At 38.6% G+C, this 22,589-nt stretch overlaps 1 protein-coding gene across 5 annotated transcripts in view; it reads left to right on the top strand.

The window, feature by feature from the left end:
- Window positions 1–22,589, top strand: part of AHCTF1 (AT-hook containing transcription factor 1) — a 77,966-nt gene that overhangs the window by 992 nt on the left and 54,385 nt on the right. Inside the window, exons 2-6 of one of the 5 annotated variants that reach the window (XM_035010994.1) lie at window positions 2,111–2,222; window positions 10,316–10,440; window positions 12,622–12,875; window positions 17,034–17,214; window positions 21,849–22,056. In XM_035010994.1, coding sequence (XP_034866885.1) covers window positions 10,323–10,440; window positions 12,622–12,875; window positions 17,034–17,214; window positions 21,849–22,056 — 761 coding nt within the window. In that variant the 5' untranslated portion in view covers window positions 2,111–2,222; window positions 10,316–10,322. Of the gene's footprint in view, window positions 1–1,653; window positions 2,223–6,021; window positions 6,044–10,315; window positions 10,441–12,621; window positions 12,876–17,033; window positions 17,215–21,848; window positions 22,057–22,589 lie in introns of those variants that run through there. The other 4 variants (XM_035010995.1, XM_035010996.1, XM_035010997.1 and 1 more) reach the window with 4 other exon arrangements.

Genomic DNA, 22,589 nt, shown 5'->3' with positions numbered 1-22,589 from the left:
GGGAGAACCTGGACCCTTTAGGATAAAATATAGACCTCTTGGAAACTTTAAGCTTCAGTTTATTCTCAAAATATCCTAAAGAGTCAGTAGATTTTAAGAACCTTTCGTGAGCTTTGACCGACTTGGTCAGAGACCAGGGAATGACAAGCCCAGTTCAAGTTAATGCTGGAGGGATGCTCCAAGTGCGTTAAACGCTATGGGAAGTGTGCATTCTCTTCATAACTGTAATTTTTTATTCTGTTTTTCAGTAACCTATGAAAGTGTCACCAGGTCGCAAAACAGCCAAAATTATTTTAAAGATTGTTCTGTAGCAATTTGGGGATGGACACATCTTGATTTAAGAGGAAATAGAACATTGTTCCTTTCTCTCCTGCTGACCATGAAAATTTTCAGCACCTCCTAATTTTTGTTCAGAACGAAGTCTAATTCTCCTAGGGTTAGGTCAACAGTCTCCACGAGAAGTCTCTTCTGTCCGTACTCAACTACTCACAAATTTATGCTTTGCCTACCTATTCCAGAATCTTCCCCATGCCTGGGCCCATTTTTCTTGAAGATGTACTTTGGTGGTCCTTTGCTCATGGCCTTCAGCCTGGAGCGCCATCCCTGCTTTATTCAAGTTATGAAATTTCAAATCCTCCTCAGCTTAAATGCCATGTTTTCTAGTCATTCTTCCATTTCCTTTTATCCCACATTATTTATACCACTGTTGTAGCATTTATTTGTGTCTGATATTCTAAGGGTTTGATTACGTATCTCCTTCTAGAAGGTAAACTCTTTGAGGTCAGAAAGTGGGTCATCTTCGTGCCCTTGCATTCCCTGCCCAGCACAATGTTTTAAAAGTACTTGGAGATTAATAAATGTTTGAATTAAGTTTGAAAGAGCAGCTACTAAAAGGCTGGAAGTTTCCGAGTCCCCTGACAGCTTACATGTGCATCATAATTCTCAGTCTTTTTAAGAGTCACAAAAAAAGTAAAAATGCGTACAAAATATTCTGTAGAAATGTTTGTTCAATGTTGTTACAATATAGTTATTGAACAACTAGGTGAGGTTTTATTTACTGTGGTGGAATTCAGCTGCTTTCGAGGATGTGTGTAATTTCCCACAGAACTGATTCGTGGTATTCTGTGTTATAAAATCTTTCCTAGTAGTTTTGTGAATTTTGTTTTGCATCTTAGTACTGAGACAATATATATTTAAAAATAAGTTGGACCCAAAACTGGCCAGTATTGAGATTTTTCTTTTTAATAGACTTTATTTTTTAGAGCCATTTTAGGCTCACGGCAGAGTTGAGTGGTGGGTACAGAGAGCTCTAGTATACACTTTCCGCGCTCCCACTCATGCATAGCTTCCCCCCATTATCAACATTCCCCACTAGAGAAGAATATTTGTTACAAATGTTGAACCTACATGGACACATCATTATCACCACAGTCCATAGTTTACATTAGGGTTCAGTCTTGGTGATGTGTATTCTGTGGGTTTGGACAGATGTATAATGATACATAGCTACCATTATAGTGTTATCAGAGTACTTTCACTGCCCTAGAAATCCTCTGTGCTCTGCCTAATCATCCCTTGCTTACTGCTAACCCCTGGCAACCACTGATCTTACTGTCTCCATAGTTTTGCTTTTTCCAGAATTGTCATGTAGTTGGAATCATGCAGTATGTAACCTTTTCAAATTGGCTTTTTTCACTTAGTTATAATTCTAATTCCTCCATGTTCTTTCATGGCTTAATAGTTCATTTCTTTAAAGTTTCTGTTTGTTTGTTTTAAGTAATCTCTATGCCCAATGTCAGGACCCTGAGATCAAGACACATGCTCGACTGTCTGAGCCAGCCAGGGGCCCCTCGCTCATTTCTTTTTAGAGTTGAGTAAGTATTACATTGCCTAGACGCTCTACCATTTATTTAGCCACTCACTTACAGAAGGACATGTTAGTTGTTCACAGATTTTAATAGTTATGAGGAAAAGCTGTGATAAGATCTATGTGCCGTTTTTTGTGTGGACATATTTTCAGCTCCTTTGGGTAAACACCAAAGAGTGTGATTGCTGGATTGTATGGTAAGAATATGTTTAGTTCTGAAAGAAACTGCCAACTATCTTCCAGAGTGGCTGTACCATTTTGGATTCCCACCAGCAGTGAAGGAGGGTTCCCGTTGCTCCACATCCTCACCAGCATTTGGTGGTGTCAGTGTTCCGGATTTGGGCCGTTCTAAAAGGTGTGCAGTGGTGTCTCATTGCTTTGATAATGCATTTCTCTGATGACATATGAAATGGAGCTTCTTCTCACGTGCTTATTTGCTATCTGTGTATCCTCTTAGTGTTTGCTAAGGTCTTTGGCCATTTTTTAATTGGGTTGTTTGTTTTCTTGTTGACTTTTAAGAATATTGAGTTTTTAAAAATTGATTTTATTGTTTAACATGTCTATTTCTGTTCCCTGTTAGTAGTATCTTTGCTGTCCTAATTTACCATGTTTTGGATCTATTAGTTGCAAGGCATTGTGACTCTGGAATTCACAGGAACAAGACATGATTTTTGCTTTTTAGGAATTAATACTAAAGGGGGGAAGACAGACAAACACAAGTAACAAGTTTCAAAAATAATATTTATGATTGCTAACCTAAAGGTGGAAAGGAGTGAGCTCAGAGATAAGATTAAGTGGGAAAAGATTGGTCTACCCAGGCCACACTGGGAATTTAGGGGTATTCACATTTTCTAGAAGCTTGGGTGTGACACGAAGACAGAGTAGAAAAGTACAACATTACATGTACTTGTAAGTGGTAGAACCTGGACTTAGAGCCATTTTAATTCGAAGTTCGTGCTTTTTCTAGTACTCTGGATGGAACCTGCGATTATTGTTCGACTTGCTGTTTCTCAGACACTAAGAGTTTTGAGAAGTTCTTTTTCCTCTTGAAAAAGGAACAGTTTGCAAACACTGCTCTAATTCTGGTGGAACTAAAGGGATCAATTCCTTTAGTTATGTAGAAGCTAAGTCTAATTAACTTGCAGGACCAAGAAATGAATTATAATTATTATCCTAATCCTAAGAAACAATTGAATAAAGAGGAGAGATGGGGAGATGAACACAGAGGAGCACTTATGAGGAAGCTATGGTTTCAGCATTTCATTTTTGTGCATCAAGCATTTTACCATATGATAAGCATTTAGTATTGGTTGAATGAATTAAGAAATAGACTAAGAATTAATAAACTGATTATCCGTGGAATGTAAGAGGTTAAACAGGATCACTAACGAAGTTAGCAGCTTCAAGGATTCAAAGTTCTAGAGTCTTTAAGTTTAATTTTTAAGTTTCTAAGGATAGCACTAACTTAACATCGTTATAATGTTAACCTTTTGTGGAAATACTGGTCACAGGACACTGTGTACCTGGGGTTGCTATAAAGAAGCAACTATTGGGCATGCTTGGAGGCATGGTGTTGACGTGGCTGCAAACTGTCTTGTTACCGGTCTGAGGTGGAAGGCATCAGCTAGAGCAGAAGTGACAGAGCTTTGGAGATGGATGGCTGCACCCTGAATATACCTGTTCAGAAGTCTCTCTGTGTTGTGGACTTGTGACTGGGCCTAGCAGAGAGAAAATCATGGATCAATTTAGGACAAGTACTTTTATAGAGAAGTTGGACCACAAGTGTGCCTGAGAACCGGATAGTGGACCCCTTCCCCAGAAGACCAGCACAACCCGCCCCCAACCACATACACCATGTCTACTGACCACAGTGCTGCAGAGCTTCAGCTCCAGTGGAAACGGCATCAGGTCTCTTTTAACAAGCAGACCAGAGCACACCTAGTTAAAACTTGCCACACACTGCCCACTGCAGGCAAGGAGGTACTCTGCAGAGGACTAACCTGAGGGAAAGCACAGTGCACGCAGCATACACCAGGACACTGCCTGAAGTGCCAGGCCCTGGATGGTATATGACCTCTTAATAAAACCATTACTCTTGGGAAGAAGAAACATAACAGGCCTTCCTAACACACTGAAGACAGAGACTTAGACAGAATGCCAAGATGGAGGAATTGATTCCAAAAGAAAGAACAAGAAAAGGTCACGGCCATGGATCTAATTGAAACAGAAGTACTATGCCTGAGCCAGAATTTAAAGGAACAATCATAAGGATACTAGCTGGGCTTGAGAAAAGCATAGAAGACACCAGGGAGTCCTTTACTACAGAGATAAAAGACCTAAAAACTGTTCAGGCCACAATGAAAAATTCAATAACTGAGACTTGAAATTGACTGGATATAATGACAAGGATGGAAGAAACAGGAACGAATAAGTGACATAGAAGATAAAATTATGGAAAATAATGAAGCTGAAAATAACAGGAAAAGAAAAATTTTAGATCATGAATGTAGACTTAGGGAACTTGTGACTCTATAAAGCGTGATAACATTCCTATCATAGGAGTCTCAGAAGAAGAAGAGAGGGCAAAGGGGGCAGATGTTTGAAGAAATTATAGCCAAAAACTTTTCTAATCTGGGGAAGGAAACACATCCAAATCCAGGAGGCACAGAGAACTCCCATCAGAATCAATAAAAGTGGGCCAATGCAAAGGCATATTGTAGTTAAATTTGCAAGATACAAGAAAAAGTTCTAAAAGCAGCAAGAGAAAAGATGCCTCTAACTTCCAAGGGGAGACATATCAAGTTAGCAGCAGATCTCGCCACAAAAACTTGGTAGGCCAGAAGGGAGTGGCATTGATATGTTCAACCTACTGATTGGGAAAAATAGACAGCCAGGAACACTCTATCCAGCAAGGCTGTCATTCAGAATAGGAGGGAGAAGGAATTTCCCAAAGAAATACCAAAGGAGTTCGTGACCACTGCAAGAAATATTAAAGGGGACTCTGAGTGGAAAAGACCAAAAGCAACGAAGACTAGAAAGGAGCAGAAAATCTCCAGAAACAGACTTAACAAGTAATACAGTGGTACTAAATTCATATCTATCAATAATTACTCTGAATGTAAATGGACTAAATTCTCCAAAGGACATAGGGTGTCAGAATGGATAAAAAAATAAGACCCATGTATATGCTGCCTGCAAGAGACTCATTTTAGACCTAAAGAGACCTTCAGATTGAAAGCAAGGGGATGGAGAACCATTTATCATTGCTAATGGACATCAAAAGAAAGCTGGATTAGCCATCCTTATATCAGACAAACTAGATTTTAAACCAAAGACTGTAACAAGAGGTGAAGAAGGGTACTATATCATAAGGGGTCTATCCAACAAGAAAATCTAAAAATTGTCAATATTTATGCCCCCAACTTGGGAGCACCCAAATATTTAAAACAATTCATAACAAACATAAAGGAACTCAATGATAAAAATACAGTAATAGATAAAAATACAGTAATAGTAGGGGACTTTAATACCCCACTTACAGCAATGGACAGATCTTCAAAGCAGAAAATCAACAAGGAAACAATGGCTCTGAATGACACTGGACCAGGTGGACTTAACAGATATATTCAGAACATTTCATCCTAAAGCAGCAGAATACACATTCTTTTCAAGTGTGCGTGGGACCTTCTCCAGAATAGATCACATGCTAGGTCACAAATCATGCCTCAACAAGTATGAAAAGATTGAAATCAGGGGCGCCTGGCGGGCTCAGTCGGTTAAGCATCCGACTTTTGATCTCAGCTCAGGTCTTGATCTCAGGGTTTTGAGATCAAGCCCTGCACTGGGCGTGGAGCCTGCTTAAGATTCTCCCTTTCCCTCTGCCCCTCAACCCCCACTTGTGCTCTCTCTCTCTCTCTCTCCCTCTCTTTCTCTCTCTCTTTCTTAAAAAAAAAAAAATTGAGATCATACCATGGGTATTGTCCATCACAATGCTGTTTGTCTCCCCCCCCCCTTTTTTTTTAAAGTAGGCTCCACACCCAACATGGGGTTTAAACTCACGACCCTGAGATCAAGAGGCACACCGACTGAGCCAGCCAGGCACCTCTCCAATCACAGCACTATGAAACTTGAAGAAAACCACAAGAAAAAAACTGGAGAGACCACAAATACATGGAGGTTAAAGAACATCTTACTGAAGAATGAATGGGTCAGCCAGGAAGTTAAAGAAGAAATAAAAAAAAATATGTGGATACAGTGTATACTTGGAACCTCTACACTTGAAAACATAAAAGGGTGGTTTACCCCACAGTCCATACAGCTCTGGGTTCTGTTTCTGATGGGTTAATGCAACAGATATTCATTTGTTGAATTTGTTTTGACATAACGTAACAGTAGTAATAAAATTCTACCCCCTGGTAAATTCAAAATAGCAAATGTTTCACACAACATTCTACTTCCTTTTATTTTAGGAGGTTTCTACCCCAGACGTGGGGCTAGAACTCATGACTCCAGACTCAAGAGTCGCATGTTCTAGTGACTGAGCCAGCCAGGCGCCCTTATTTCCTTTTGTTTTAGATTAATTTTGGATTTATAAATTTTACCTTTAAGGTTTTCCCTCAAATTAGGCTGCTCTTTTACAATTTAAAAATTCTTAAATTTTGGAATTTAGTGATTAAGTCAAATGGCTCTGTGCACCCTCCGAGATCATGATTCTTGTCCCTTGAGTTTTCTCTTTCTAGACCATTGAGTACCCCCCGCCCCAAAAGCTTTTTTATTTCCATATGTCAGTTTTCACCTTCAACATCATTATCTTTTGGGGTTAGCCATTGAAGCAGGGTTTTTTTCCCCCTCAAAAAACAGTGTTGTATGCTGCGCTTCTCAGAACGATAGTACCAGGGATACAAAGATGAGGCAGGGTGCCCGAAACTATAGGACAGACATGGTGTCAGTTTTACCTGAAGATTTAAAGTCTAATTAATGCCCAGTACATAGAAGTTGCTGCATAGATTATAGCTTCCTTCTCCTCACCACTCATTTTGGGGTAGGGGATGCTTTCAGATTTTTAATCCATCTATAATTTCCCATTCCTTTTGTGTTTTTTGGTTTTTTTTTTAGATTATTTATTTATTTGAGAGAGAGCGCGCACATGAGAGGAGGGAGGGTCAGAGGGAGAAGCAGACTCCCTGCTGAGCAGGGAGCCCAATGCGGGACTCGATCCAGGGACTCCAGGATCATGACCTGAGCCGAAGGCAGTGGCTTAACCAAGTGAACCACCCAGGTGCCCTATAATTTCCCATTTCTGTATCATACTGAGGAAGAGTTTTTTTTCTTCCCAGCAGGGATGGCTAAATTATCCCAGAACATTATTAAAAGTTCATAATTTTCCATCTGGTATCATTTTCATAGCGATTTGAAATGTAATTTTTGTCTTAAGTGGAATAGTTAATTCTCTGGTCTCTTGCTGTCATTGATCTATTTCTAAATACTATGTTGATTTTTTTTTTTTTAAGTCTTCTTAAAGAACCAGCTTTTTGTTTTATTATTTTTAACTATGATTTTTCTGTTTTGTTTCATTAAATTCAGTTCTTTTATTTTTTCTGTTGATGGTGGGTTTGTTCCTTTTCTAGTTTCTTAAGGTGGAAGCTTAGGTTACTGATAGGAGATCTTATGGATGTTTAGTGCTATGAATTTCCCTCTAAGCACTGCTTTAAGCTGTATCACACAAATTTTGGTATGTCATATTTTCATTTTCATTCAGTTCAAAATACTCTTCTTCCTGAACATTCCTTGTACTGCATATCTGCTGGTGACCATCTTTTTCAGCTCTTGTATGTCTGAAAGTTATTTTGCCTTCATTTTTAAGTGATTTTCACAGGGTATAGAATTCTAGGTTGACACCTTTTTTTTCTTTCATAACTTAAAATATATTCCACTGTCTTCTGGCTTGCATTGTTTTCCACGAGAAGTCTCTTGTCATTCTTGTTCCTCTTTGCAGTATGATACTTTTAAGATTTTCTCTTTGTCCCTTGCATATGCTGTATTTTGTTCCAATTTTAGCATGTGTGCTGCTGAAGCGAGCACAAGTATGATGTATTTTGGTGGTGTTTCTTCATGTTTCTTGTGCTTGAGATTTATTGGCCTTTTTGATTTGTGGGTTTATAGTTCCATCAAATTTGGAAAATTTTGGCCATTAGTTTTTAAATATTTCTGTCTTCTTTTTTTTTTTTTTTTGGAGATTGCTGCCCTATATTAGGGCACTTGATATTGTCCCATAGCTCACTGATGCTCTGGTCTTTTCCTTTCTGCCTCAGCCTTTTTTTTTTCTTTGTGCTTCGTTTTAGATAGTTTCTACTGTGGGTATTTAGGTTCAGTAATACTTCTGGTGTCTATGAATCCCATTCAGTATTTCTCATCTCTAGAAGTTTGATTTGGTCTTTTTTGTGTCTTCTGTGTCTTTTCTTAACATGCTATGCTTTCCTCTATGTTCTTGGACATAGGGATTATAGCTAGAATAACTGATTTAATGTCCTCATCTAATAATTCAAACTTCTATGTCATTTCTAGGTTTGTTTTTAATGGTTGTTTTTTTCTCCCCCTTATTTTGGGTCATATTTTTCACTTGTGCATGCCTGGCAACTTTTGATTGGATGCCAGATACTACGAATGTCACTTTCTTTTTTTTTTTTTTTTAGATTTTATTTATTTATTTGAGACAGAGGGAATGAGAGACAGAGAGCATGAGAGGGAGGAGGGTCAGAGGGAGAAGCAGACTCCCTGCCGAGCAGGGAGCCCGATGCGGGACTCGATCCCGGGACTCCAGGATCATGACCTGAGCCGAAGGCAGTCACTTAACCAACTGAGCCACCCAGGCGCCCCTGTCACTTTCTTTAATACTGAATATTTTTGCATTCCTTACATATTCTTAAGCTTTGTTCTGGGGTGCAGCTAAGTTATTTGAAAACAGCTTGATTCTTTTGAGGCTTGCTTTTTCAGACAAGACCAGAATGACCTTTAGAAAAGGGCTAATTTTGGGGCACCTAGGTGGCTCAGTCAGTTAAGCATCTGCAGGTATTTTTTGCTCCTTTTATTATTTAGTATTATACTGTGACATTTGTCCATACTGTTGCATATGCTGCAATTCTCATTACTCCATTGAGGTCTTTTCCCCGTTGAGTTCTAAATTTTACTTATTTTTCATTCCAGAAGTTCTGTTATTTTTTTTTTAAATCTACTTGACCATTTTTCATTATAATTTTTAAGGTTTCTTCCTTATTAGCAAGCTAAATCTTTGATTTATTTACCATATTAAACATATTTTCTGTTCTCTGATCATTTTCAATATCTGAAATCTTTGATAGATTGATTCTGCTGGCTGTTGATCATAGTATTCTTGTTACAGTTTGTTATTTTGACTGTGAGTCATTTTCTTTGAGAACTCTTTGCGATTCCAGAGAATATTTGGTGGTGTCTGTGGGTTATGTGGAGCATAACCAACCTGAGAATAATTTATAAAACATTCTTCCCTGAGTGTTGTCAGATAACATAGCTTGAATTGTGGCCACCAATTTGTATGAAGGGAAATACTCTTTTTCTAAGTAGACACTTCCAGTCATGGCCAAAATGGGCAGCATTATTGCTCCCTGTCCTGCACAATGGGTGTTTCACTGATTTTTATGCTGATGGTATAGCCTTATGGAGTTGAATGGCATGGGGAGGAGGCCCGTCTTAGCTTGCCTTGGCTCTGTTAGTCCTTAGCTTTTTCTTCTGCCTCTGTGGATCTCAAGAGTCTCAAGACAAAATCAAGAGTCACCAGCACTGGATTTGGTAACAGCCCTTGAGGCCAAAGCCAGCTTAGAGGTTTCCAAAATTCCTGCTGTCTCTTCATGTTTGGCTTTATCAGTTCATTCAAAAAAGTTTTTTAACCATCATTTTTGGTTGTTTACAATAGGAGAGTCATTCCAGGAATTTAATCTGCTATATATTGGAGTGAAAGATAAATTTCAATTTTTTTTTTCCTCTGTCCATTTAAAGACACATCCCAGATGTGATTCCGGAGGTTACTCTGTGTTTGGACATTTTTTATGGGCTTTCTTCCCTTTTACTGTAGCAGTAATTTTTCTAAAATGCATCAGTTCTCCCTGTTTGTGGGTGAAGAGTTCTTTGAGAGTGGGTCAGGCCATAAGATAAATTGCATTGAACCAGTTTTCAAACAAGCTAGGGAATCATGTATATCCTTAGGACATCTGGCTTAATAAATTTACACTCTCCTAAAGCTGTTGGGAAATATATTTTTAGGTGGGAATACCTCAGACCCAGAAGCACATAAAACGGGTTTTATAATCAGATTTTAGTTTGAGCTTATTTACTTTTGTGTGCTGGCTAGAGATAATCAAGTATATTATAGTACAAATATATCATAATAATGTTATCTTTTAAAAATACTTACAGTGAAAGTATGCGAGGCTTAACAGCAAAAGTGACTAGTGGTCTTCTGCCCTTGCCAGAAGTGAGTCTTCAGGCCCTGGAAGATGAAGTCACAGTGGAATCTGTGCTTCATGGAAAGATTGCTGCAGGTACAGTAATGTTGCTGAAAACTTACTGATTCGATTGATTTGTAAGCTAGTAATGAGCATGTATTGTAATTTCCTTTAATGTGGAAGAAAAAAAGAATAGTTATAGTGGTCTTATATAACTATAAAACATCTACAACTACTTATATAATAACATCTGTATACTCTCGAACACATTTTCAGTGAATCTTGGGGTGGTTATTGTTCATTTTTCCTTATTAAAAATACTGTATACTTTGTATCTTTTAGTGTTGGATATTTATATTTAGGAAGTAGAAATAATACACAGCTGTTTTTTTTTTAAGAGAGGGAGTGAGTGTGCGGGCATGCACCAGCCAAGGGGTGGGGGAGGGAGGAGCAGAGAGAGAGGGAGAGAGAGAGAGTCTCAAGCAGGCTCCACATCCAGTGCAGAGCCAGATGCAGGGCTCCATCTCACGACCGTGAGATCTTTACTGAGCCGAAATCAAGAGTTGGACACTCAACCAGCTGAGCCACCCAGGTGCCCCTGTTATTTCTTTATAATCAGTAAGTTTTATTGGTGAGGAGTTTGGATTAGAACCTAAATAGTCATTATGAGTAGAAAAATCTGATTGTAGGGCCCTGGGTAATACAAAATATTCAGAAAGTCTTGTTTCTTAATTCCACTAATGTGAACAAGATTTTAATATATAGTTTGATTATATAATGCAGCAGAAAACCATACCAGAGTAGCCATTAAATTGTGGATTTCGGTCAAGTGAAAGATCTTACAGGACACTTCTGAAAATGAATTCACAGTCATCCATCCTAGCAGGTAGACAGCAAAACTTACCAGTCATTTAAGTAGTAACAGTGCTTAGGCAGGCACTGTAACAACTTTTCATTGAGGTATTAGACCCTCATTGTTCTGTGTGGCTAAGAATCAAATATCCCAGTTACACAGATAGCAAGTGGTGAAAGTGATCTTTGAATCCGGCATGTTTGGGGTCTCCTTTGTGCCGTGCTATTTCCTTAAACTAGGTAGCCTCCCTTAGCTACAACGAGGTATAGCCAACTGTGTACTTAGATGCATGGTAGACATCACAAATTGAAAAGTTACCACCATTCATCTAGCCGCTCAAGGGAAAATTTGAGTATGTTCTTGATTCTGGTTTTACTTACCTCCCCACATCTTATTCATCAATAAGCAAATCCTTTTAGTCCTGCTCTAAGATGACTCTCCAGTCAATCCAGTTCTGTTTATTCACAGCCACTGACCAGGCAGAGGGTATTCTCTCCCCATGTGGATCCTGTGCTTCCCCTTATTGTCCATTTTCTGCTTAGCAGCTAGAGTAATATATAACAATATAAATCAGATTGCTTAAAAACCTCCAGTTACTTTATATTTTGTACATAATAAAATCCAAAAATGACTAGTAAGGGGTCAAGAAGTGCTTCTGGTATTTTTTATTGTTAAACTAGTTATGTCTTCTCAGAGTTTGAACTCTTCGGGAATAGAATCATGTGTTCCATTTTATGAGCCCCGGAGCACCTGGTTTAATTGTTGGGGTATGACACAGTGTAAGTGTGAATTTTGGAGTTAGACTTGTGATGCACTTCTGGTTCTGGTATCTGTAGGCATACATTTATTTTTTTTAAGATTTTACTTATTTATTAGAGCACGAGCAGGGTGGGTGGAAGAAGCAGAGGGAGAAGCAGACTCCCTGTGGAGCAGGGAGCCTGATGTGGGGCTCGATCCCAGGACCCTGAGATCATGACCTGAGCTGAAGGCAGACGCTTAACAAACTGAGCCACCCAGGTACCCCTGTAGCCGTTCATCTGTGAGCAAGTTATTTAACTGTATGAAAGTTAAGTTAACTGAACTTACCTCTGTGTTGTCTTTGTTGAGGTGTGACAAGGAATAAATGAGATAATCTGTTTTATAGCATATATAAAGGCACCCCATAGCATGCATAGTGACTTTACTGAATGGTTACTTTATTATTGAGGTCACAGTTGTTCAATATATTTCACTAATTTGGACCACTCTGTTCTATAAATGCTTAGATTTCCCTTTGGAGATAATACATAAAGTTATATATGTAATGAGCTACGTATTATATATGTAAAAGATCTGACTTGTATTTAGTTAGGTGGTGTACATACAGTATTAAAGTAAGCAACATTTTTGCTTTTTTTTTTCCATTTTTCTTTCCTTTCTTCTAGGGAGAAGAGGACTTGCTTGCCTGGCTTGTGGTCAACATCTGGAGGTAGTGCACTCTCTAACAGGAGAGCGGTTGTCTGCGTATAGATTCAGTGCAGTCAATCAACAGCCTCCTGTGATCCTGGCGATGAAGGAATTCTCTTGGCAGAAGAGAGTTGGATTGTTAATTGGATTAGAAGAAGCGGAAGGGAGTGTTCTCTGTCTTTATGACCTTGGCGTGTCCAGAGTGGTTAAAGCAGTTGTTCTTCCTGGAAGGGTAGGTACTGGTTAAGGCCTGTGAGCTGCAGCTTTCAGAGCCGAGCCCCCCTGCTGAGGACACAGGTGTGTTCACTTTGTGAACGTTTAGTGAGCTGCACATTCATAATTCATTTACTTTTATGACATTGTGTTAGTTGTCATTAAAAGTTCAAGATCAAAAAGAGGTTCAAGATAGTATATTATCAAAAGAACCTAACACTTAAAATAGAACTTTCTTATTCTTGGTTACAGAATTGCAGAGTGAAAGTAGGGATGACATCAAGTGTTCTAATATTCTTTTATATGAAATTATCATCTGAGTCTTGTTATCTTCAGTTGTGTTTTTTGAGGTTACTGAAAGTTTGTATTAGAATATTATGTTCATTAGTATGGCATTTTTTTGTTTGTTTTTCTTTTTAAATTTGAGACTGTAGCCTTGGAGCACTATGGAAAATATGTCCTCACTGTTGTTTAAGTTTTGAATAATATTTAAATAGCAGATTCATTTCTAATCACCATTTATTAATTCTAATATATGTATGCCTTCCATATGCCAAACATCTTAACCAGTAGTAAAGTATAGAAGTACTTTGAATTCAGGTTATTTCTTCAGTAGGTTTATTCCTACTCTTTCATATGCTAAGAAAAAATATGTCCTTAACAAATATACGCACACATATAAATACAAAATGATGTAAGAGTAGAATTCTCTGTGTACATAATATGGAAAAAATATGTAGCAAATATATAATAGCATATAAACAATATACAGTATAGACAATGTATAAAAATATATAACATACAGACAAATGTAGGCATGCATATAAATGTTCTGTTGTGGTCATAGAATAGCATTTTTAAAGTTAAGAGGGAGATAAATGTCAAAATACTGTTTTTGCCATTTACAGAAGCTGCCTCAGTGGGCAAATATAGGGGCCTGAAGTGGTTTATAGCCAATGCAGATTTTAAAGGCAGAATTAATTTAGCAGTTTATTGAGTGCTTACTGTAGATCAAACTATGTGCTAGATTTTGGAGATGAGTAGATAAGTAGAACTTGGTCCACACTGTTAAAAGCTGGTACTCTAGTGGGAGAAGACAGGTCATAAGTTTACAGCATAAATATAATGAGTATTTTGGTAAACTCAAGCACAGGGAACATGGAAACGAAACAGGTGGATAATTTCTATTCATAGAGGTTGGACGTTTCAGGCAAAGAGACCAGCATGTAAAAAGTCATAGTATTTAGAACATTTGGGAACTGACCTTATTTGGAATGGCTGTGGGAGAGGGGAAGGCGGAGGTGGGGTCTAGAAGTGCTCAGCGTTCAGATAGTAAATGGCCTTGTTTGCAGTTTGTGGCCACTGCCTGAAGTCTCTGGCGAAGTCATTTTAAGTTTAAAGCAGAACTCTATAGTGTAAAAAACTCATTGGATTGGAGTAGTTCGGGCAGATAATGATGGTGAGCCAAACCAGGGAAATGACTCTGGAAACGGAGATGATGGGGCAGATTCAGAGTATACTCAGGAGGTGACATGGGTAGGACCTGTTCATCATTTGGTTAAGAGTAAATGAAAGGGGGGCGCCTGGGTGGCTCAGTTGGTTAAGCGACTGCCTTCGGCTCAGGTCATGATCCTGGAGTACCGGGATCGAGTCCTGCATCGGGCTCCCTGCTCAGCAGGGAGTCTGGTTCTCCCTCTGACCCTCCCCCCTCTCATGCTCTCTCTATCTCATTCTCTCTCTCAAATAAATAAATAAAATCTTAAAAAAAAAAAGTAAATGAAAAAGAACAAGACTTATTTTTTTTATTTTTTAAAGATTTTTATTTAGGGCGCCTGGGTGGCTCAGTTGGTTGAGCGACTGCCTTCGGCTCAGGTCATGATCCTGGAGTCCCAGGATCGAGTCCCGCATCGGGAGCCTGCTTCTCCCTCTGACCCTCCCCCCTCTCATGTGCTCTCTGTCTCTCTCATTCTCTCTGTCTCAAATAAATAAATAAAATCTTAAAAAATAAATAAATAAATAAAATAAAGATTTTTATTTATTTGAGGGAGAGAGAGAGAGCACGCGCGTGCACACATGAGCAGGAGGGAGGGGCAGAGGGAGAAGGAGAAGCAGACTCCCTGGCTGTGCATGGACCCCAAGTTGGGGCTCCATCCCAGGACCCCAAGGTCATGACCTGAGCTGAAGGCAGACTATTTTGTTTTGTTTTGTTTTGTTTTAAGATCTTATTTATTTGACACAGAGAGACACAGCGAGAGAGGGAACACAAGCAGGGAGAGTGGGAGAGAGAAGCAGGCTTCCAGCCGAGCGGGGAGCCTGATGCGGGGCTCAGTCCCAGGATCCTGGGATCATGACCTGAGCCGAAGGCAGACGCTTAACGAGTGAGCCACCCAGGCGCCCCAGAACAAGAGTTCTAGATAAGTTCCTGGTCGCTCAGTTGTGTGGATGGCTGGCATCCCATGGAAGAGGGAGAAGGGAAAGATGAAGAGACTAGTGATAGATAACCTTCCATACAAGTTTGGTTAACTAGTTGTTTTTTGGCTAGGGCACAGTATCCCCTGTTAAATTTGTTTGCTTTTAACTGCCTTACTAATTAAGGTACCATTGTCAATTAATTCAGAGTATTTGTATGGGGAATGCAAACAGATAGAGTTCTTAATTCCTATCTGAGGGAATTGAAGAGACGGTGCTCTAGTATTTATAGACATTATTGCCATAATTTAGAAAAGGAAGACAGTCCATGAAATTACAGCTTTCAGAATTAGAAACACTGTAGAATGTTTTGACAGAGCCAGGCTTTAGTCTGTGATAATAGATTACAGCCCGAAACAAACTTTACTTGTATTAATGCATAAATCATTGATAATAAATTTTCTCCTTTCTAGGACTCATCAGTATCATAATAGAAGTCATAATAGAAGTCACTAAATACTTAATTATCATATATCATACTTAATTCTTGTGAATTAATAGGAAACAGAAGGAAAGCTGAGTATAAAATACAGACTATTTATTTAGGTACAGACATTTAAAATTTGACTCATGAGAGGAAGAGGTAAAAACATAACTGTAATGTAGCTATAGTATGATATTTTTTAATTTTAATTTTTTATTTTATTTTATTTTTTTTAAGATTTTATTTATTTATTTGAGAGAGAGAATGAGATAGCGCATGAGAGGGGGGAGGGTCAGAGGGCGAAGCAGGCTCCCCGCTGAGCAGGGAGCCCGATGCAGGACTCGATCTCGGGACTCCAGGATCATGACCTGAGCTGAAGGCAGTGGCTTAACCAACTGAGCCACCCAGGCGCCCAATTTTAATTTTTTAAAAAAAATATTTGACAGAGAGAGGGAATACAAGCAGGGGGAGTGGGAGAGGGAGAAGCAGGCTTCCTGCGGAGCAGGGAGCCTGATGCGGGGCTCGATCCCAGGACCTGGGACCATGACCTGAGCCGAAGGCAGACGCTTAACGACTGAGCCACCCAGGCACCCCTACAGTATGATTTTTTGAAAATAATTTAAGTTCTTGTTAAATGTCAGTGATCCAGTCACTGCCGAAGCTTAGTGTGAAGTCCATTGTAATATGGCCCTTTTAAAGAAGGTTAGACCTCTTCAGGCTAAGGCATAAGCAAGACTTTTATTTTAAAGAGTAAACAGTAAATTTTTTTTGAATGATTTATTTTTACTCTTCCTTAGGAAAAGAGGCTATCTAATCATGGAGTAGCTGGTTGAGAGCTTTGAAGAGAAAAATCTAGATTTGAGTTTTACACTTAATGTCTGTGTGACTTGAATAACCACAGCTAAACTTTCTAAGTTTCAGGGTGGTTTCATCTTTGAACAGGTAGAATTATATATGATCCAATATCCAGGGTTATCATGAACATTACATGAACCAATTAGCACAAGGCCTGGCATATAGTAAGCTTTCAATAAACATCAGTTATTTCAGTGGCATGATTTGTTATATATTGAAATAATGGTGTCATTTCTGTTTTTTCTGAAGATTTCATTATGTTATTCAGATTCACAAGTATCAAATGCAAATTTATAATTCTCTAATAGAAAATGTATAAATCCATGGTAACTAATAACCTGCTTTAACATCCAAATTTGTTTACTGTGTTTTTCAATTGTATTTTCTCACTTTGTATAAGAAAAACAAATGCTGTATTCTGCTTTCTAGGTGACCGCGATTGAACCCATAATTAGTCACGGAGGAGCCAGTGCCAGCACTCAGCATTTGCACCCAAGCCTCCGATGGCTTTTTGGTGTGGCTGCAGTGGTGACTGATGTTGGACAAATCCTTCTTATTGACCTGTGTTTGGATGACATGTCATGCAGTCAGAATGAATTAGAGGCCTCAGGTAATTGTTTCAAACCCAAAACTGAGCACCTGAATACTCTGAGGCAATGGATTGGGTTTTTTCCCCTAAATATTGAAAATTTTTTATATAGAAGCTTCTCTTCATGTGTCTTTGTTTCTTTTATTATTTGGACTTGTATTATTGTTTTGAGCACTGGATACTTTTTGCATGAGTTACTCTATTTTATTGATGAGTTATTCATATACTTAAAGTAGGTATTGACAGAAATGGAGATTTTGATTTGTTTTTCCATATACACTTGAAAAATAGCTGTTATTAAGTATATGCCAGAAGAAGGGCTGAAGGTATAAAATCTTGATCTTTATCAGACAGTATAAAACTGTCCAGCTGTGTAGGATCTAACTGTTTTTGGCACGCTAGTTATGTGCCTACGGTAAGGCCAAGTTAGAAATAAGGTAGTGTAATAGGAAATAAAATAGTAATCGAAGGTTTTCTTTCACAAAATAACATCCTAAGATAGAACTAATGCTTACTCATATTTTTATAAATTGAGGAGAATTTTCTTCCTTTAACACTAATAACTTAATGTTTATAAATCTTCTCATCAAATGCTTTCCGTTCTTTGATTTTTATTTATGGGACATTTAAATGATTGATTTATACAGGGAGGAGAACTAACCTAAAAATCTTAAAAAATGTATGTGTAAAAAGTTTCAGGAAAGGACCATTTGATCTTGAGACCTTCTTAATAGTTAAAGCAGTCCTGTACTATTAGGGCAGATCGGTTTCTCTGTGGATCAGCTAAGAAACAAATAATTATTTTATCCCAATTTATAATGAGCATAACTAATAAAAATTGTCAGTGCGTAGTAAAACTAATTAAAACTGCAAGTAGTAAAAATTGTATTTAACCAGAAATTTAAGAACCAAATCAAATTTCTGAGCAAAATTTTAAATCTGTAAAATACGACTTGAAAGAACTTGATTTGGCAGAAATAATGGCCACATGGACACTTAAGAAAAAAAAAAAGAAGAAAAATTCTCAGTGATAGAAACGAAATTTGATATGTCCAAAGATCTGATTAACCCTGGGTAAAGTTTAAAAGAAAAGAATTGACTAGCAGAAATAACAGTAATTAAAAATGTATTTATAGAATATTAAGAAGTGCTTGAACTGCTCTTTATAGAAAATTGATAGAGGACTTCAGTAGTCTTTTTTTTTTTTTTTTAAAGATTTTATTTATTTATTTGAGAGAGAGAATGAGATAGAGCATGAGAGGAGGGAGGGTCAGAGGGAGAAGCAGACTCCCTGCTCAGCAGGGAACCCGATGCGGGACTCGATCCAGGGACTCCAGGATCATGACCTGAGCCGAAGGCAGTCGCTTAACCAACTGAGCCACCCAGGCACCCGAGGACTTCAGTAGTCTTGATGGAATTTTGTTCCAGAGTTTTGTAGACAGTATCATTCTACATGTAAGGCTAATTAAGATGCTTGTATTCATAATTAAAACTCTCTTCAGGGGCGCCTGGGTGGCTCACTCGTTAAGCGTCTGCCTTCGGCTCAGGTCATGATCTCAGGGTCCTGGGATCGAGCTCCGCATTGGGCTCCCTGCTCGGCTGGAAGCCTGCTTCTCCCTCTCCCACTCCCCCTGCTTGTGTTCCCTCTCTTGCTGTGTCTCTCTCTGTCAAATAAATAAAATCTTAAAAATAAACCTCTCTTCAGACCAAAATAGTGGAGTTAAAAGATCCTTTATTTCAGAGATCAGCAATCAGTAGTTGAATTCAGCACAAGGATGATTTTATAATGGAACTCTTTGGATTGTGATCAGAGATCAAAATCCTTTCTCAATTATAAGATTTACAAAGCCATTGAATAAAAAATTGGGGTTTAATGCAAAAGGTTTTTTTTTTTTTATAATTTTTTTTTTTTTAAGATTTTATTTATTTATTTGACAGAGAGAGACACGGTGAGAGAGGGAACACAAGCAAGGGGGAGTGGGAGAGGGAGAAGCAGGCCTCCCGCAGAGGAGAGAGCCCGATATGGGACTCGATCCCAGGACCCTGGGACCATGACCTGAGCCGAAGGCAGTTGCTTAACAACTGAGCCACCCAGGCGCCCTAATGCAAAAGTTTTTGTTTACAAAAGTAATTTATGATTACAGCTATTTGGACTTTGCTGTAATACACGTAATATAGAAAGTGAAGTTCCGGGGCGCCTGGGTGGCTCAGTCAGTTAAGTGTCTGCCTTTGGCTCAGGTCATGATCCCAGCGTCCTGGGATCGAGTCCCACATTGGGCTCCCTGCTCAGTGTTTCTCCTCCTTCTGCCCCTCCCACGCTTGTGCATGCGTGCTCTCACTCTAATAAATAAAATCTTTTTTTTAAAAAAAAGTGAAATTCCTAATATTTATCGTACTATATACTGTTTTACAACTTTTCTAAACCTAATGGTATTGTACATCTTTCCACAATACAGCTAGAGCCTACCTTACTCTCTTGAATAAGTGTACGTTATTCCGTTGTATGAAGTACTTATTTTGGCAAAGTTTAATCCTTGCTCTTTGGAAAAATAATCAGAAGCAGAAGGGATTAGGAGAGTAATTGTTCAAGTACAATGTATGATTTTTCCCTTCTTCATAACAGCATTGAGGGAATCTGCCCTTGGCTCGTGGTTATATCAATATATGGGCCTGAGTATTTTCCCTTTTATTGAAGATTTCAGAGATCTTCAGGTAGACAGAAGAATATAAGAACTCCCACATATCCGTCACCTAAATTGTTTTCAGAACTTAACATATGTGCATCTTTTTTCTTTCTTTTCCCTCTTCCTCCTTTTGCCTCTGCATTAATTTAAAGCAAATATTGGCTGTCCTGTATAATCGTAATGCCATTATCAGTCCTAACTATAATAATAATTCCTTGCTATAGTCTAATAACTGGTCCGTAATTACATGGCTCTAGAGCATCTTTTTGCATTTGTATTGTTTGAATCCGGATCCGAACAAGGTCCACACATGACATTTGAGTTGTCTCCTGTCTCCTTGAATGTAGAGCAGACCTCCCTCTAACTTCTCCTTTCCTATTTATTTTTAGTTCTACTGACTTGTTGGAGAAGTTAGTTTATCTGATAGAATGCCCCACATTTTGGAATTAGTGGAGTGTTTTCATGTGGTGTCATTTACATTTTGTATTTTCTGCAAATATAAGTTAGCTCTGATTAGGTTCAAATGTGACATTTGGCAAGGACACTTCCAGAAGTGCTGGATATTTCCTACTGTATCATATCGGGAGGACATGATGTCTTGTTTCACCTTTAGTGATCAGTGGGTCCAGATGATAACACTGCAGTCCTTCCTTGTTAAAGTTTCCCATCTGCCTTTGTACCAGTGATTCTCAGCCAGGGGTGACGTTTGCCTTCTAGGGGATCTTTGATAATGTCCTGGGGACATTTTTGGTTGTTGCTCCTGGAGGGAGATGGTGCTACTGCCATCTAATAGACAGGCCTGGGGATGCAGTTCACCATCCTGCAGTGCGTAGGACTGTTCCCCTCGGCAAAGATTTATCTGACCCAGAGTGTCCGTGGAGCCAAGCTTGAAAAACCCAATTTAAATTAATTGTTTCATCCATTGAGATTGTTACCTTAAATCTCTTGATTCAGTAGGGGATACAAAAATGATGATTTTAAAATTCTGTTAATCTAAAGAAGAATTTTCTCATTATAACTACGGCTATTTGTTTACCCTGAAATACAGTTTGTACGGAAGAGGCAGGATGAATGCTTACTATTTTTTTAAGTACTAATTTTCAGAGTAAGGAGCTGGTACCCAGTTACTTAAAATGGTTCAGTAAGGTCTTTTGTTGGTGAGGACAGGAACTCAGGAGGTTTTGCATACTTCATGTGTTTCATTCATTTACTTTCATTATTGTTTACTGATGTTCAAAAGAAATTTTTTTTTAAACTCATGAGCACCCCTTATGTAGTCTCACAGATCCCCTTTAGACTTTGATAATCAGTTTCCTAGATTTCTGGCACAAGATGTCCTAGGCTCATCTTAACATATTTTCTGCCCCAGGCCTGGAACCGGCCATTTCTCCAAGGGGAATATTTAGGTTCTTAGTTCTAAATTTGAATAAGGAAACCCATCAGCTTTTTGTTTAAAAAAAGAAAAAAGAGGGGCGCTGGGTGGCTCAGTTGGTTCAGTGTCTGCCTTCGGCTCAGGTCACGATCCCAGAGTCCTAGGATCGAGCCCCACACTGGGCTCCCTGCTTAGCCGGGAGCCTGCTTCTCTCTCTGCCCCTTTCCCCTGCTTGTGCTCGCTCGCTCTCTCTCTCTGTCTAAAATGAATAAATAAAATCTAGGGAAAAAAAAAGAAAACCCTGTCAGCTTTGTTTACGATTATTAAGGAAATTGTGTAATCCTTTTTTAAAAAAGTGTACTTCAGATATTTGAGATGTATCCTAAGGTTTTTTTAAAAATTACACGGTTAAACGTATTTTGAAAATTAGAGCATTTAACCTAGGTATGGTTGGCTGTTTTATAGTTCAGCATGCTTTGTTATCACTGATCTGATTTTAATTGACCACAGTAGTCCTCAGTTGAAGCTTGAATAGTGGGTGACACATTTGCTTTTATGGTTGTTATGATCTGTTAATCTTACTTGTCTTGTTTTTCTAGACCTTGAAGTTGTAACCGGCATCCCGGCCGAGGTTCCACACATCAGGGAGACCGTGATGCGCGAGGGCCGCCACCTGTGTTTCCAGCTGGTGAGCCCGTCGGGCACTCCCGTATCAGCCCTTCGCTACATCAGCAGGACGAACCAGCTTGCCGTGGGCTTCTCTGATGGCTACCTAGCTCTTTGGAATATGAAGAGCATGAAAAGAGAGTAAGTATGACTTTCTTCTCTCGGTTATTGGTAGTTTTTTTCTGAATATAATTTGTACTTAATTATTACTATTTTAAAATTAGCATAAAGAGAAAAGGGTATGGTTAAAAATAAGACTTTTTTTTTTTTAAGTTTTATTTATTTAAGTAATCTCTGCACACTATCTGAGGCTCAAACTCATGACTCCAAGATCAAGAGTTCCATGCTCTTCTGACTGAGCCAGCCAGGTGCCCCTCTTTTTTTTTTTTTTTAAATAAAAAATCTTTTTAAAAAATTGCTGCAAAATTAACCCTTTATTGAGGGAAGTGCCCTTAATTGAGGGAGGTAGCAGATCGGCATTATAGACTTTTAATCTCTCTGAAGAGTTAAGTAGATGCCTGTTTTTCTCATAAGTTGTCAATTTAATATTCATTTTTTTTCAAGGCATATTGGATTTTTTTTTTTTTTTTTAACCACATACTAGTGATGAAGTGGCAGTGCTGTTGCCTAGTAGCTCCCTAGGGCAAGTCCACCTCAACTCTCTTTGCTTGAGA

The sequence above is a fragment of the Mirounga leonina genome, unplaced genomic scaffold (genome assembly GCF_011800145.1).
Source record: "Mirounga leonina isolate KUSES-001 unplaced genomic scaffold, KU_Mleo_1.0 Mir_154, whole genome shotgun sequence".
NCBI lineage: Eukaryota > Metazoa > Chordata > Mammalia > Carnivora > Phocidae > Mirounga > Mirounga leonina.
The sequence above is the reverse complement of the archived record's forward strand: the minus strand, read 5'-3'. Positions and strand labels throughout refer to the sequence as shown.